At 42.5% G+C, this 17,711-nt stretch overlaps 1 protein-coding gene across 2 annotated transcripts in view; it reads right to left on the reverse strand.

Moving 5' to 3' along the window:
• Nucleotides 1–17,711, reverse strand: part of OXCT1 (3-oxoacid CoA-transferase 1) — a 183,964-nt gene that overhangs the window by 150,003 nt on the left and 16,250 nt on the right. For both annotated transcript variants that reach the window (XM_089312749.1, XM_002714003.6), the window contains exons 3-5: nt 17,464–17,554; nt 6,923–7,058; nt 3,866–4,015 (exon numbers count right to left, since the gene is read on the reverse strand). In XM_089312749.1, the coding sequence (XP_089168875.1) occupies nt 3,866–4,015; nt 6,923–7,058; nt 17,464–17,554 (377 nt within the window). The remainder of the gene's footprint in view (nt 1–3,865; nt 4,016–6,922; nt 7,059–17,463; nt 17,555–17,711) is intronic.

The raw sequence follows: 17,711 nt of genomic DNA on the forward strand, positions 1-17,711 counted from the left end.
AACTGCACATCAATACAGTTATTATTTTTAAATGACATGCATTTCAGAATCATTGTAAATATCAATGGTGGTAGCTGAGCATTTTACATACAATTTAGAAAACGGGAGTAAATATAAACTAAAACAGAGCAAAATCAAGAATTTGACTTTTCTTTCTGATTCCAATTATATCATCTCCTGAAGGGTCTACACACCAGCTGCTTCTGAGTGTTAGCTATTCTAACATTTAAAAAGAAAGAAGACGGTGGCCAGCGCTGTGGTGCAGCCACTTACAAAGCTGGCATCCTATCCTGGAGCATCAGCTTGAGTCCTACCTGCTTTGCTTCCTCTCCAGCTCTCTACTAATGTACCTGGGAAAGCAGCAGAAGATGGCCCAGGTTTGGGCCCCTGCCACTTATGTAAGAGAACCAGATGGAGTTCCTGTCACCCGGCTTCAACTTGGGTCAGCCCCAGCTGTCACAGCCATCAGGAGAGTGAACCAGTGGATGGAAGATTCTCTCTGTCTCTCCCTCCCTGTCACTCAGCCTTCCAAACAAATAAAAGTAAATCTTAACACACACACACACACACACACACACATACACACACACACACACACACAGGAAGATGGGTGTTTGGCCTAGTGGTAAGTCATCTGTTGATATTCTCACATCCCAATAAGCAGGGTGCTTGGGTTTGAGTCCTGGCTCTATTCCTGTTTCTGGGCTCCTGCTACTGTGGATTCTGGGAATCAGCAAGAAACCTAGACTGAGTTTCTGGCTCCCCGCTATGGTCTGAGCCCCAGACTTTGCAGGCATTTATGCAATGAACCTGCAGATAAGAGCAGATAAGTCTGCTGTGTGTGTGTCTGTCTGTCTGTCTGTCTCTTTTTCTCTCTCAGTCTCTCTGCCTCTCAAATACAATTTAAGAGAATTACGTAGCCCAAAATGTTAATAGCGTCAAGATTGAAAAAAAGTTTTTAATTAAAAAAAGGAACTGGTTTAGTCAAACGAGTCATTGTATTCACTTGACAGAGTTGTGCATTTCACAGTCCACTCCTTTTTCTTGAATTCCCCCAGATTTTAGCTCCTGAATTCCATAAAGTTTCCAATGACCTCCATTTTTGCAAATTCAATGGTCCGTTCCAGTCCTGCTGTTGCCCTCTCCATACTCTGCCTCTGCTTATTCCCCCTCCTTAAAAGGTCCCTTTTCTTTCAAATCACCAGATCCCCCCAGGGAAGTTGTCTTAGTAGTCATTCAGTCTTATTTTTCCTTGCTGCTCCTTCTCCTCTTCCCAGCCTTCCAGAAGGCTCCCCTACCACCTAATTTAGGTCTCTACTCAACGACACCTCCTCACAAGGACTCTCCCTGCCCACCCACTTGCACCACCACCTCCCTGGCCACTCTCATTGCCCTTCGCTGACTTGCTTCTCAGGCCCTGCCTGGCATCTAGTCCCATGGGCCTCACCACTCAAGGACCATGTACCCAGGGCTCCCCACCCAGATCTGTGCTGTGCCTGGAGCTAGGTCCTCCTGGGCACCCCCTCTTGGAGTCCACTGGACGTGTTGCCTGAATCTCATCCCAGACATGGCCCTGCAGTAACCCCAAGCCTGGCCCATTGCATAAACACATCCTGACTCCTCTCACACCCCATGTCCAGCCCCTCAGCAAACTTCTGTCTCTGCCATCAACATTCATCCCAACTCCAGCGGCTTCTCACAAACTCCACTGCTACCACCTTAGTCTAAGCCACCTGCCACTCCCACTCCTAACCTCTCTCACTGCCTCTGCTCGCAGCACCCTACAAACAACAGAAAACACGATTCATCACCCAACAGCCACAGTGATCTTTGAAATGTGACAGATCACATGACTCTCCCACCACTACTCAAAACTCCCCATTGGGCTCTCCCTGATCACAGGGAAACCAGCAATCTGTGCAGCTCTGGTTGCTGCCTCTCCTCACTCAGCAGTCCCATCACTGTCTGCTTTCATACTGTGCTTCAGTCCGGCTGCCATGCTGGTCCACAAACAGGGCAAGTCAGTAGCTACCACAGGACCTACTTCCTCCTCCTCCTGACTAAAGCATAACCTACTGTGGTGTGGTAGGTAAAGCCACTGCCAATATGACAAATATGTTAATAAAAGCTTTGAAAGAGTCAACCCCTATGTCCATCAACTGATGACTGGATAAACAAAATGTAGTGTATATGTGATGAACTACTACTTAGCCATTAAAATAATGAAATCTGTCTTTTGCAACAAAATGGATTCATCTGGAGACCATTATGCTTAGTGAAATAAATGAGATCCAAAAAGACAAATATCACGTTTTCTCGGATTTGTCACAGCTAATATAGAGTAAAAAACATTATATATACATTAATGTATATGAGTAAAACTGACATTTGGGATTTGATTATTGCATATAGTCCTCATCTATATTCCTACTGAACATGGACTTTCTACTTTTGACTTGTTGAACTCTTTATTTGGTGGAACATTAAGCCTATGATTATAAAGTAAATTAGAAATATTTTATCAGCCAGCGCCGCGGCTCAATAGACTAATCCTCCACCTTGCAGCGCCGGCACACCGGGTTCTAGTCCCAGTCAGGGCACTGGATTCTGTCCTGGTTGCCCCTCTCCCAGGCCAGCTCTCTGCTGTGGCCAGGGAGTGCAGTGGAGGATGGCCCAAGTGCTTGGGTCCTGCACCCCATGGGAGACCAGGAGAAGCACCTGGCTCCTGCCTTCGGATCAGCGCGGCCGCGGTGGCCATTTGAGGGTGAACCAACGGCAAAGGAAGACCTTTCTCTCTGTCTCTCTCTATCTCTCCCTGTCCACTCTGCCTGTCAAAAAAAAAAGACATATTTTATCACCAAAATTAAAAAAGAGAAAAGGAGAGGAAGAAGGGAAGTATCATTATATTCTTAGAATTGTATCTATGAATTTCATGAACTACGTGAAATGTGTTCTTCTTATATTACTTTAAAAAATAAATAACTAGAAAAGCATTGAAACAATATAGGTCACTTTCAGCTGACAGGCAAAGCTGCAGATGGAGGACACAGCTGGAGACCAAGTACAAGCAGCAAGGGGCGTGGTACCAATCCCTCACCATCCCTCAGAGCCAGCTTCCCTCCTTGCAGAAAGAGGGGAAGAGGTCCCTTGGTTTATCTAGCTTACCTCCCTAGAGATACGCTCCACATTTCTGCAACCTGTGTTAACTTTCTTAAGCCATTCAGAAAGGGAGAATGGTAAGACTGCAAGAAGACAGTAATCAAACACTGTCCTGTGTAATTGTTGAAATTACTCAAGTCCCAGTATCTTAAATCTCTATATGCAGAATTCTGTTCTCAAGTTTATGACTGAAATGGCCTATTATTAAGGCACCCATTCTACCTAGCACTTTAACAAGACTATTTAGTCAAAAACTCCAGAAAGTGTGTCCAAGTTACAAAATACAAAGGCAATCATATGAACTTTATTACTCCATAATATAATTGTCCCCAGCTTTTCAGGATTTCAGATAAACATGATTTCCTTTGCTCTTTTCTTCCTTCAGTCAAATGAGGAAGGGCTTGAGAGTTCAATACCATGCATGTAATACAACTCTCCTATTTTTCCACAAGTATAATCAACAGTTAATAATATTCATAAATTTCTTAAAACCTGCCAGAAGATCAGATTAGATAACTAAGCTTGATGAGTTCATAAGCACAGATCACAGCTTCGCTTCTACTTTCTTACTCTAGCTTCCTATGTGATTTTAATGACTAGCAGATGCCCAGGTTTAACTGAAATATTGATGAAAATGAATGAGCTTGTTCTCGCACAATCACCCAGTGAGTCCTCCCAGAATCCCAGACACAATAGTGCTCCTTACCTCTCTTGGCTTGCTGGCAATGGCGATGCTGCCATCTTTGTTGTATTTGATGGGTGATCCTCCTTCTTGGACCAGGGTCCCATAGCCAGTGCTGGTATAAAACGCAGGAACTCCAGCCCCTCCTGCTCGAATCCTCTCTGCAAGTGTGCCCTATGAGAGGGAGAAACAAACATCCCATTAAAAAACATTCATTATGCACCTATCTGTGTGTGGGCACAGAAGCACTCATGGACGTGGTTTTGATCCGCTGAGGCTGGCAAGGTGAAAAGCTCCTGGCATGACTGTAAGAACCATGTGTTTCACCAACAGGTCTGTACTGGAGGATCTATTTTTAAAAATGTCATTGTCCCACTAGGCAACAGCTGCTCCACTCTTAATCCACATCCAAAATGAAACTGCTTGTTTGTCTAGATGTCCTCCCAGTTTCCAGACACTGGTCTCTTGGTACCAGATTCTATATATGTCGACTTACAATATTTTTAAATCAAATTTCAAATCTGAATTATGTAACTTTAGCTATGTACACGCTTAAAATATACCTGGATTTCGTTTTACTATGTGCTATGTATGGGCATGCTTAAAACTTATCATTAGTAATGTAGAGTGTTAAAATATTCATAAAACTGTTTAAAATAAATTTGATCTACTAAAGTAAGGAAAAATCTAAAGTTAAGCAAAGAGTATAGCAAAGAACTGAGCTGCTTTCTAAAAGCAAAGAGTATTTCAAGCTTTGTTTCTGAGTAGAAACCGCTGCAGGTGAAGTCCTTTGCATCCTTTTTTGCTCATTCTCTCACCCATGAATGAACACTCTCCCACCTCCAGCCCAGGTCCCAGTGATTTCAGACTGGAGTCCCTACCTCCCTGCCTCCCCTCTAGGGAGTCAACTCTGGCCCTGGATACTTCCTGACACCCTCCCTAACACTGGAACCTACTGTTGAGGTTTAATACATACATTTTACTGAGATAACTCACTGGCTTATCAGAAATAAGAAGTGAATTGGGTCCTAAGGACAGTGTATTCCCACTATCCCAACCTGGAAACTATTTCGCACTTTCACTGGGGTCATTAACTTTACAGGTCAAAGACGGGACTAACAGCTGGAGCTTCAGACAGGAGTCATTCAGGTAGATGAGATACTCTGAGGAGGGAGACGGCCAGCCTTCCAGATTACTAGGCGACGATTCCATCTGACAGAGACGACTCAACTTGGTATTCTGAGTATTTTAAATAATAGTCCCAAAAAGTAAATCACTGAACCCACCGCAATACTGCCCCCTACCTGAAAATATGTTTATGTCTTCCTTCCCTGAATACTTTACTCCTTTTCTCTGGCTGCCTTGGCAAGGCCTTGAAATAGAGTATTTCTGCGGACAGGCCCTGTGCAGGCACCGTCAAGCTCCCCTGCTACCTCCAAAGGAGTCCTAATCCCTAGCATTTTATCAACTCTTCTCTTCCTGGCTCTCAGAGTACAAAACAAGCTGCCAGAGCCAATGTTCACCCACATACCACAAGCCACGGACGGAAGCTTAAAGGAAGTGTGTGTATAAACATACACACACACACACACACACACATATATATGAATTAAGAATATATATATATATGAAGAATATGTGTGTATGTGTGTATAGACAGAAGTTGCTCTTCCATGTACAAGGGGGATTCAAAAAGTTCATGGAAAATAGAATTAAAAGGTAAGTTGATTATAATACAAACACTCCATGAACGTTCTATAAGACTGCTCATATATGCCCTATGACAAAATAAAGGGTAATGCCAAAGAAATAGGAGATTTTTTTTTCAAGCCAAAGGATAGCATATTTCAACCTACAATGTGAAAAAGCAAAAGCATATGCTATGGACTGAACTGCCTCCCCCCAAGCAGCCCTAACCCCGCAACCTATTTGGAGACAGGGCCTCTGATAAGATAATTAAGGTGGGTCCTAATGCAGGATTAGTGTTCTTGTAAAAAGCAGCATCAGAGAACTTGCTCACCCACTTGCTCCCTCCCTTCCCCCACCCCAGCCAGGTGGGGACAAAGCAAGAGGTGAGTCAGCTGCATGCCAGGAAGGGAGCCTGCACCAGGAACTGGCTTGGCTGGCACCTTGCTCTTGGACTTCCCAGTCTCCGGAACTGTGAGGAATAATTTCTGTTGATAAGCCCTGAAATGCATATGGAATAAATGCCAGACACAGTGCAGTGCTATAAGCATAGGGAGAGTGCTATAGCATAACCAGATGTGACAGCAACACTGTGAAGCCCCAGTTAGAAAGAACAGTCCCCCACGCACGCTCTCTCTAGACAGGCAAATTCCTAATTTCATTACTAAGAAGGATATTGGTAATCCACTCTGTTACTTTATTATGGACTTGGTAAAGATGATGATGTTACTATTTTCAGAGTGGTGGGCTGTTTTAGAGATGAGGCAGACCACGTCAAACCAGAAGGAAGACACAGATGACTTGTAGACCCTTGGTTTACTTGGCTCCAAAATGTTTGCCTTCCTCTGCGACAAACTCCTCAATCAGTTTGGAGATGAGGCAGCAAATCAGTGGAGAAAACTGCTCAGCCGATTGTAGAACAGCCTGGGTCCTGCTGCCAGTATCTGGGAAAGCTGGGTGGGCTCTGATCCCAGCACACACTCTCAGATGCACACCTTTTCTGTGCCAGGGGCTTCTCCTAATATAGCTCAGCAAAACCAGATCATTCGCAAATTTCAAATCCTAGGACTCACAGAAGTGGACCTACAAAACAAGCCTGGAACATTTCACTGGCCCTTCTGCATGCTTTTGGCATAACACACACTACAGTGCCAAACTTCAAACTTGACCTTGCAGCCTGCATTTTCACTACAAATACTCTCCTGTACCTGTGCACAGCAGCAGAAAATATGAATATTTATATGAATAAATATGGGATTTAAACAAAAGTCCTTGTTTTGGTAAATCAGCCTCCCCTGTTCCTTACCTCTCTCACAAAAAGAAATTTATTGACAGAAGCAAGTGCATTTTTAAATAAGTTAGTATTCTAATAGAAAAAGAGAGAAACTGTCTCACCTGTGGTGTCAACTCTACTTCTAATTCACCAGATAGGAACTGTCGCTCGAATTCTGCATTTTCTCCCACATACGAAGAGACCATGCGTTTTATCTGCTTGGATCGAAGTAAAAGGCCCAAGCCAAAGTTGTCTACCCTAGAAGGAAATAAAGGTGGCTTACAATCAAATAAACATCTCAAAGAACATTGTTGTCACTTATTATTTTTTTTTAAGGCTGAAATTTATTGATTTAGAAGAAAAGAAACATTCTTTCCGCCAGGCATTTAATCCACATTCTCCGTCCCTCGACACTCAAGGAATCCTCCAAGGTGGCTATTTTTTTTTTACCTTGTTTACACTTGAGAAAACTAAAGCTAAAAAGCTTATGTAATTTTTCCCCAGATCTTTGGAAGAAATGGACATAGGCAATATTCAAGGCCACTTCAACCCTACAATTCAACACCATACTTTGCTGTCTTTTCCATTACTGTAAAGTGCTTTTGGGTTAGAGATAAACAGAGATGAAGTGGTTCTTGTCCCATGTTTTGGTGAAATACATAAATGCAGGGAAAAAATACTGACCCTAAAGGAACATTTGGATGGAAAAGTTTATTCTCTTCTAAAAAGAAGAGAGGAGCATTCTATATTTAAAATAGAAAGGGTTAGCATACTCAATGAAATATAAACTCAAATGAAAGATACCAATGAACATTTTTCTTATAGCATACTTTGCTCAAGATTTACATACTTGAACATTCATAATAATAAAATATCAGCAAATTAAACCAATGACAAGATTATAGGTAGCAAGAATAATTCTGGGTCTGTTAAATTGCATATACTATTGTTTAATGTCCTTATTATTTTAAAGTTGGAACACAATTTATTCTTAGAAACAGGGGGCCAGTGCTGTGGTGCAGAGATAAAGCTGCCTCCTGCAGTGCCAGCATCCCATATGGGTGCCGGTTCGAGTCCCAGCTGCTCCACTTTCTGATCCAGCTCTCTGCTATGTCTGGCTTTGGATCAGCAAAGCTCTGGCCGTTGCAGCCAGCTGGGGAATGAACCATGAACGGAAGACCTCTCTCTCTCTCTCTCCCTCTGCCTCTCCTTCTCTCTGTGTAACTCTGACTTTCAAATAAATCCTAAAAATAAAAAAAGAAAGAAAGAAACGGTGCATGTGGTGTCATTCGATTTTGTTTCTTCTCTAAGTTGAAGGTCTCCAGATTTGTGCCTTCCTTATTTCCATTATTTTATTGAAAGTAAAATATACATGAAATTTCAAGCAAAGTCAATGAATTAACAAAGATTAATAATTAAATTGAGTACTTTTCCATTTTCAGTCACCTTATTCTTGTCTTGTACTCACCAGGTTCAGAAATTCTTTCGCCACGTTGAGAAAGAAAATATTCCTAGCAAAGGATACTTGATCTTAAGCTAAAAAACTTTCCAAGTAAAATATGTGTAATGGTGAAAACCATGATGACACCACTACAAACAAAATATTTAAATAAAAATAAAGAAAATGCTAAGTGTCGGCAAGGATGTGGAACAACTGGAACTTTCATACATACAGAGGAGAATGAAAATCAATACAAAGCCTTTGGAAAACCATCAGCAGTACATATTACAGGTTGAATATCCCTTATACAAAAAGCTTAGGATCAGAGTGTTTCAGATTTCAGATTTTTTCAGTTTAGAAAATTTTCATACATGTAATGAAACATTTCAGGGATAATATCCAAGCCTAAACACGAAATTCATTTATGCTTGTCATACACCTATACAAGAAGCCTGAACATAATTTTATACAATACTTTTAGTGCACCTGTATTTTGGCTGTGACCCTTCATATGCTATCTGGTGTGGAATTTTCTACTTGTGGTGTGATGTCAGTAGTCAAAAATTTTCAGATCTTGAAGCATTTCAGATTTGGTATTTTCAAACCAGGGATTATCAGCTTCTAATGCTGAGCACAGGAATATTTTATGAGTCATCAATTGCTCTCTTTTGTCTATAACCAAGAGCAATGCAAGCTCATGTTCACCAAAAGACATATACAAGAATATTTATAGCAACACATTTCGTTATGGCCAAATTGGAGCTTCCAAATGTCTATCAGCAGGATACATAAATTGTGGTGTAGCCACACAATGATTTTTTAATGATTTACATTTTATTAAAAGAAAACAGATTTCTTATAGTTCATAGATACAATTTAATTCAGCAACAAGAATGAATATCTACAACCACTGGCAAGAATGCATGAATCTCCAGTCCCAAAGGGACAAATACCATATGTTCTCCCTGATCGGTGACGACTGACTGAACACCAAGAGGGAAACCTGTTGGAGTGAGGTGGACACTATGGGAAACGGTGGCTTGATCAGCATAGCCCTGACTGTTAATGAACAACTCAATACATTATCCCTCTTAGTAGTTTTTTTATCTGTTCTACTTAATATGACTGGTTTAGTTCTGTAATTGATGCACAGTTATTCTTAAGTGTTGAAAATTAACTGAAATGTGATCCCTGTTGAACATGGGAGTGGGAATGGGAGAGGGAAGAGATGTATAATTTGGGACATGCCCAGGCTGACTTGCCCCAAGTGGTGGAGTTAGAAGCATACCAGGGGATTCCAATTCAATCCCATCGAGGTGGCATGTACCAATGCCATCTCACTGTTCCAGGTGATCAATTTCAGTTCACAGTTGGTCATGGTGGAGGGACTGGGAGTCAAAGGGAGCACATAGACAAGTCTAGTACCTGCTAACGCTAACCGATGGAGTAAATAAAGGGGAGAGTGATCCAACATGGGAAGTGAGATACTCAGCAGACTCATAGAATGGCAGATGTCCTAAATAGCACTCTGGCCTCAGAATCAGCCCTAAAGGCATTCGGATCTGGCTGAAAAGCCCATGAGAGTATTTCAGGCATGGAAAGCCAAGACACTCTGGCAAAAGATCTCTGTGAGTGAGATCCCAGTGGAAAGAACAGGTCTTCAAAGAAGGAGGTACCTTTCTCTGAAGGGAGGAGAGAACCTCCACTTTGACTATGACCTTGTCTAAACAAGATAAGAGTCAGAGAACTCAGAGGGCTTCCATAGCCTTGGAAACTCATGACTGGAGCATAGGGAGATTACTGATGCCATAGACAGGAGTGTCAATTGGTAAAGTCAACAACAGGAGTCACTGTGCACTTACTCCTCATGTAGGATCTCTATCCTTAATGTGCTGTACATTGAGATTTAATGCTATAACGAGTACTCAAACAATATATTTCACTTTGTGTTTCTATGGGGGTGCGAACTGTTGAAATCCTTACTTAATGCATACTAAACTGATCCTCTGTAAAAAAAAAAAAAAAAAAGAAAGAAATTATCAATTCCCAACTTGACTCTCACTGGGATTAAACATGACAATAGGTCTGATCTGATTTTATCATCATTTAAAAAAAATCATCTATTATTTTTCACTTTATGTTTCTGTGTGGGAGCAAACTGTTGAAATCCATACTTAATGTATACTAAGCTGATCTTCTGTATATTAAGATAATCGAAAATGAATCTTGATGTGAATGGAAGGGGAGAGGGAGTAGGAAAGGGGAGGGTTGTGGGTGGGAAGGACGGTATGGGGGGGAAGCCATTGTAATCCATAAGTCGTACTTTGGAAATTTATATTCATTAAATAAAAGTTAAAAAAAAAAGAATTTAACTTTCTCACAAAAAAAAAAATGCATGAATCTCACAGGCAAGATGTTGAGCAAAAGAAGCTGGACACAAGAATACATACTGAATGATTCCTTTTATATGAAGTTCAAAATCAGTAAATGAGATCAGAAGTGGGGTTAATGGTTAACCTTGGTAGTGAGTGACGGAAGCAGAGTGAGGGCGGCTTTCTAGGCACCTGGCCCTGCTCTGTTTCTTTATCAGGGTGTTGGTCACATGTGTGTGAAGATTGTAAAAACCCATCAAATTGTATATGCATGATACATTCACCTTTCTGTGTTTCAATAGTTTTTTAAGAGAGAGATGTAGTGATAAAGGTTGGAGCACTTCCTGGAGGCAGAAGCCCTTCCCTCTTAACCCCTCAGTGCTCTGAGGGTTCCTCGCAAGCCCTACTGGGGCTTGAGTCACCCAGTCAGCTCATTCTCCACAGCCCCTCACTCAACTCCAGGCCTGGCATATCAGGTTCTGGGGCAGCTGCCATAATTAAGGTTTGGTTCTGGCCGCTGTCCAGAAAGCTCTGTGCTTGCCAAGGAAATAAACAGATAAACCTATAACAATAGCAGAGCAAGAGGCCTGCTAAGAAAAGTCTGCATGAAGAGTGATGACAACATTGCAGACTGAGAATCCAACTGCTGGAGAGAGGAAAGAAAGCCAAAAAAGCCAAACAGAAGTGGAACACCTTACAGAAAGCAACAGTTAAATAGACACAACAATAACACACTGTGACGGTTCAGCGCAGGGTAGAGGTGCTGAGAGCAAGAGGCAGCGGGGAGGCCCTGCCAACACGCTCGGGATGCCCTGTGCTGAGTGTGACTGGGATGGAGACCCAAGGCAGAGGCACAGCAGGGGAGGTGGGAGGCAGGCAGAGCTTGATGTGAGAGGCACAGATGGAGATGCTGTGACCAAACGTGGTAAGCAGAAGAGCAACAGCGTTCAGAAAACAGAGGCAGAGAGACCAGTTAAGGGGGGTGAAGTGGTCCCAACAGACAATGACGAGTGTCACAACTCAGGCAGAGGCAAGGGGAATGAGGAAGAAAGGACCCAGCAGGGACACTTGGAGGAAAGAATTCATTCCTGAGATGCACTGCCCATCCTGATGTAGGTGCAGACCCGCCCTCAAAGTTGGCAGCGGAACACAGTGGGAAAGGCGGCAGGGGGCAGTGGAAGAAGGGTCACACAGGATGTCCCCTTGTTTGACCTGGAAAGAAGACTGGCCACTTGGGCGATGGACACTGACATTTCTCCTAACAACTGCCTGTCCCCCCGCTTCACTCCACTCCTCATCTGCATGCTACTCAGGCCCACCAGGGCCCCTTCCAGCTCAACCAACCAACTCCTTCCCAATGCTCAGCTGTCTCGCGTTGCAAGCCTCACAACTCCCCAAGGGAGTCCCGACACCAGGTACCCAGGTTAGTGGTCCAGGTCACAGGAACTGTCAACCTCCTACTAAACATTTTTGTAGCCTGGCCTCCAAATACTGAGTCGTATAACCTTCCTCACCTATCATGGGTATAAAAGAAATGGTTGTGCGATTTATTCTCAAGGGTTAAAAATAAAATAAAAACACTAGAGCCTAAACAACAAAAGTATTCTCAGGGATGTATGTCTGAGATTCAGGGAGAATTCCCTGCAGGTTAAGAATAAGCTCGTCCACAAGGGGTCTCCAAACCACTACAGATTCTTTACATAACTAATTCTCCCAGGCGCCTGGTGCTACGCGCAAGCTTGAATCTACTCCTAACACCAGGCGCATTCCCCAGTCCTTCAGGTCAACAATTCTGCTTCTCCGGATGCATCTCTTCTTGCTGCCTTCCCCATTTCCCCTGCTGTCAGCCCCATGCTTGCAGATGCTCAGCACAAAGCTAGCAGAGTGATCTTTAACTTCTCTCTCCCACATTCCATATCCGATTTACAGGAATCCCGAGTCTACCTTGAAAATCCCTTCAGATCTGGCCACTCTCCATTCCTTCCTCTGCGCCCGGCACCCATCTCTTGCCTGGACACTGCAGTTACGTCCCTGCTTCTGCTCGTGTCTGTACACTCTACTCACGGCATGGCAGCCAAAGTGAGCCTCGTCAGATATAAATTAGACTGTGTCACTGCACTGTTCCAACCCCTGCAGGGAAGTGCATTTATTTATAGTAAAAGCCAGGGTAGAGCAGCCTCTAAGGCCTCTTGGGATCAGTTGCCTTCTCATGTCTCCAACCTTATGCCTTCCATTCTGCTGTTCGCTCACTTCTCTGCCTCTGCTGGCCTTCTTACTGTGAGAGTCTCAGATATACCAGGCGGATTCTGCCTCAGGGCCTTTGCACTGGCCTTTCCCTGTCTGAGAAACTCCCCCCCCCCAGATACCTACACAGTTAACCCCTCACTTCCTTCAGATCTCTGCCCAAATGCCACTTCAACAAGCCCATCCTGATCACCCTACTTTTCATTTTAGACAGACTTAAATCTCAATAACACAATTTATTTTTATTCCAATAATATCAACAGAATCAAAGAAAAGACAAGACTGTATTTGAATATAAGATTAATTTATGACAGTTATTGGGACAAATAAAATCTTTCATTAGCTGAGCACATAAATGCAAGTACACATCCCAGGAAGTAGTTCAGCTTCTCAAATAAAATAACCAAACCTTGGGAAATATTCATAATCAGCCAAAACAGCTTTTGTCCACTGAGTCCTTCAGAGCTGCAGTTGCCACAACAGAAAAAGGGGGAAAAAAAAAGGCAAAGGGGCCACTTGCCTTTATCTCCAAATTCAAGGTCACTGGTGCAGAACCAGTCATTTTATTTAGAGTAACAGGCTACTCATTGGGTCCTCAGAAAACTCCTATACTTGACTATTATGATAGGATTAGCCACAGGTGCAGGTACATGTGTTTTATCATACAGGATTTATTAGCCTTCTAGACAGAAGTGGGGCTCCTCCTGGAGTCGACTACATCCCAGCCTTTCCAGAAGTGTAGTATAAAGTAACCTGTCACAAGGAAATGACTGACTAACATAACATACTTTTTGTTCTGGTGGCTGCTACTTTAATAGGTTGACACATAGTTTATTGTGAAACTTTGGTTCATATTGGATTATAACTTGTCAAAGTCCCTCATAAAGCAATGCAAGGCATATTCTTAATTTTTCCTACCTTCCTAATGAACCCGTCTCAAAGTATTAATTCAGTTGATCCCAAAGGAGGGTTTATCTCATTATGGTTAATAGTCCATATTTTATACCAAGATAAGCAGTACAACATAACAGCTCTTACCAAGAAAACAAACAAAAACTGATCATCAGAAACCCTGCACCTTGGAAAGACTTCCAATTTAAGCAGATCTTTCCATAAAAACAGCCCTTTATGGGAGAGAAAATAGTTATCATCTTTAACTCCAAGTTTTCTCCATTGCCCCACCAATTCAAACCATGTCATTGGTTCTCATTTATCTAACTTCAATGGACAAAACAAGCCCCTCACTGTCACCGAGTTCTAAAATTTAACCTTTCCTATTTTAGAGAATCAGCTGCCAGCGAGGGGTTTGCAAATGCCTTCTCTGTGTTCAGTGAAGTCGGTTATCGGCACTTACTCTGCATCAAGAACAGCCATGCAGCAATAGATCACATATCCCTTGGTGGTCCCATAAGGCTACATCATTAAATGTCAAACCCACTTTAGTTTGTGTAACTGCACTCTTCAGTGTTCACACAACAAGAAAATTGCCTAATGATGCATTTCTCAGAATGCACCCTGTTGTTAAGAAAAATGACTATATATTGCTCTGCAACATTCTTGGAAAGCATAGAGCTATCTGAAAAACTCAACAAAATACTGATAATCAAAGTACTTATAGGAACCGGCATGTGGCTCAGGAGAGTGAGCCACCACCTGTGACACCAGCATCTCTTTCAAGTCCTGGCTGCTCTGCTTCCTATCCAGCTTCCCGCTAATGTGCCTGGGAAAGCAGAAGAGGACAGCCCATTTGCTTGGGCCCCTGCCACCTATGTGGGAGACTCAGATGGAGTTCTTGGCTCCTGGCTTCAGCCTGGTCCAGCCCCAGCCATTGCAGCCATTTGGGGAGTGAACCAGCGAATGGAAGATCTCTCTGTCTCTCCCTTTCAAATAAATAAAATAAATCTTTTTTTTTAAAAAAAGTGGGGCCAGCATGATAGCATAGCAGGTAAAGGCAATGTTTGTGATGCTGGCATCCCATCCAGGCACCAATTCATGCCCAAGCTGTTCCATTTTCAGTCTCGCCCCTGCTGATGGCCAAAAAGCAAAAGAGGATGACCCAAGTGTTTGGGCCCCTACCACTCATGTGGAAGACCCAAATGGAGCTCCTGGCTTCAGCCTAGCATAGCCCTGGCCATTGCAGCCATCTGAGGTGTGAACAGCGAATGGAAGGTCTGTCTCTATATGTGTTGTGTCTCTATTTATTTCAAATAAATAAATCTTTTTAAAAACGTACTTACAACAAATAAACAGAGCTAAGGGCATGAAATGTGCTTAAGAAATATCACATAATCATGAACAAGATACTTCTCTATTTATAAAGACGAATTTCCTTTGATAAATGGGAAACTGGAACAAATGATCTTTACAATCCCATCCAACTCCAACATACTGACTCAGAACACAGGCTAAGCATGATAGGAAATATGAAACCACTATAAGTAATGGCACTAATATGTAATATGTATCAAAGAAAATGAATACAATTCAGGATACAATGAAAGGTTAAAAGTCTCTAAAGGGGCCGTCACCGTGGCTCAGTAGGCTAATCCTCTGCCTGCGGCACCAGCACACCAGGTTCTAGTCCTGGTTGGGGCGCCGGATTCTGTCCCAGTTGTTCCTCTTCCAGTCCAGCTCTCTGCTGTGGCCTGGGAAGGCAGTGGAGGATGGCCCAAGAGTTTGGGCCCTGCACCCGCATGGGAGACCAGGAAAAGCACCTGGCTCCTGGCTTCGGATGGGCGCAGCACGCTGACCATAGCGGCCATTTGGGGGGTGAACCAGTGGAAGCAAGACCTTTCTCTCTGTCTTTCTCTCTCTTTGTCTAACTCTGCCTGTCCAAAAAAAAAAAAAAATTAAACAAAAAAAAGTCTCTAAAGGAATTCAGAAATGGACAAGATCAATGACGATGACAGAAGTTCTATAATGAATAAGGCTACTTTAAGGATGAGTAACTTAAGTGAATCCTGAAAGATGGGAAGGATGTGGATAGGCAGGGAAGAGGAAAGAAAGGCTTCCAGATGGAAATAATACCAACAAATCCAAAAAGGAAAAGTGAGCTCAAATGTGGTATGAGTTTTGTTTCCCAATTAATCTACATTATTTACTCCAAGTTGCATTTATAGTAATAAGCTGAACTGCCAATTTGGTTTTGTGTTTCTTAATTCATTTTTTTAAAAGATCTATTTTACTTGAAAGATGTTGCTGTGGATTCGTTCTGAGAGGAGGAGCATGGTAGGAGCAAGAGGCGCGGAGTCACCACACAGACCCCGGGAGCCAGTTGAAAGGAGGCCAGAGGCGAGCAGCCTGCAGACTCATTTATTTCAGTTGCTACAGTAGCTTATATAACAAAGGCAGCCAATCCAGTCAAGGGGCAATCTATGCCCTAACCAATCACACCCTGTTGCCAGGCAGTTTCTGAAGCCATCCAATCACAGCCTGTTGCCAGTCAAGCTCTGTTGCTATGTGGTTTCCGAAGCTATCCAATCACAGCCTGTTTCCAGGCAGGCTCTGTTGTCATGTGGTTTCCAAAACCAGCCAATCACAGCCTGTTGCCAGGCAGTTTCTGTGGCCAGCAACTATCTTGGCATGGCCTTCTCATTCCACCACAGAAAGGCACACAGTTACAAAGAGAGAATAAGAGAGAAAGAGGAGCGAGCGAGAGAAAGAACTCTTCCATCTGCTGGTTCACTCCCCAAATGGCCAAAACGGCCAGGGTTAGGCTAGGCTGAAGCCAGAGCCTGGAAGTCCAACCAGGTCTCCCACATGGGTGGCAGGGGCCAAAGCACTTACATCATCTTCCCCTGGTTTCCCAAGTGCATTAGCAGGGAACTGGATTGGAAATAGTGTAGCAGCTACTTGAACCTGCTTTCACATGGGACGCCAGCGTTACAGGCAGCAGTTTAACCCACTGCACCACAATGCCAGCCTATTTTTTTTTAATTCTTAAGGTCTTTAAAGTTTTTCATTGTTTAAAGACAGCAGATATAGCATTTTGTACACAAACCATTTTTCCAGTGTAGTTAAATGTACATTAAGGTGGATGCCATTATTAAAAGAATGGCTCATTGCTGAACATTTTGATATGCAAACCTGTTGTCTTAAGTGCTGACTGTATAACCTCTGCCTTCCATCAGGGGCAGCAACATGTTAATGACTAATGGTATTCCGTTATACATCAGCTCAAGTAATGGCATAACCAAAAATAAGAAACAGCTTTCAAGTTGATGTCCATCTTGCATTATAAATAATGATCTATAATAACAAAGGAACATTTTTAAATTTTAAAAATGCAAGATTCAATTTCAAAAGATACATTCTAACTTTAACAATAATTTTAAACAGAAAAATAAAAGCATATCAGATTAACATAAAAGGTCTGAATTTATAACTTTATATGAGATAAAGCAAATCTACTTGTAGTTATGAATGATGGTACCAAAAATATTTAAGTAAATGTAACCTCCACTCTTGACCTTGTCGAACACTATCTTTGGATGCATGAACACATTATTCATAAGCAGGGGAACTCTTCACTGGATTGCTAAACTCTTGTAAATATTATCAAGAACTGCATTTCTTTCAAGGCAGTTGATTGAAGATGCACACTTACCCTGCATTATTGCTGACTGCAGTTAATCCTTTGACTCCAGTCTTTAGTAAAGCTCCTATAAGATTCTCTGGAATTCCACATAGCCCAAAACCTGTAACAAGCCCAAGAGGTAAGCAAAGTGTGAAGAGGGTAATGCTACACAGGGAAATGTATGTGTATTCTTTTTAGCAGGAAAGGAAAAAACACAAAGCATAGTATTAGCTCTACTAGGCAAAAATAGATATTTATCTCAACAACTCAGTAAATGG

Source organism: Oryctolagus cuniculus, chromosome 14 (assembly GCF_051225735.1).
Source record: "Oryctolagus cuniculus isolate XC-2025 breed Fujian yellow rabbit chromosome 14, ASM5122573v1, whole genome shotgun sequence".
Classification (NCBI taxonomy): Eukaryota; Metazoa; Chordata; class Mammalia; order Lagomorpha; family Leporidae; genus Oryctolagus; species Oryctolagus cuniculus.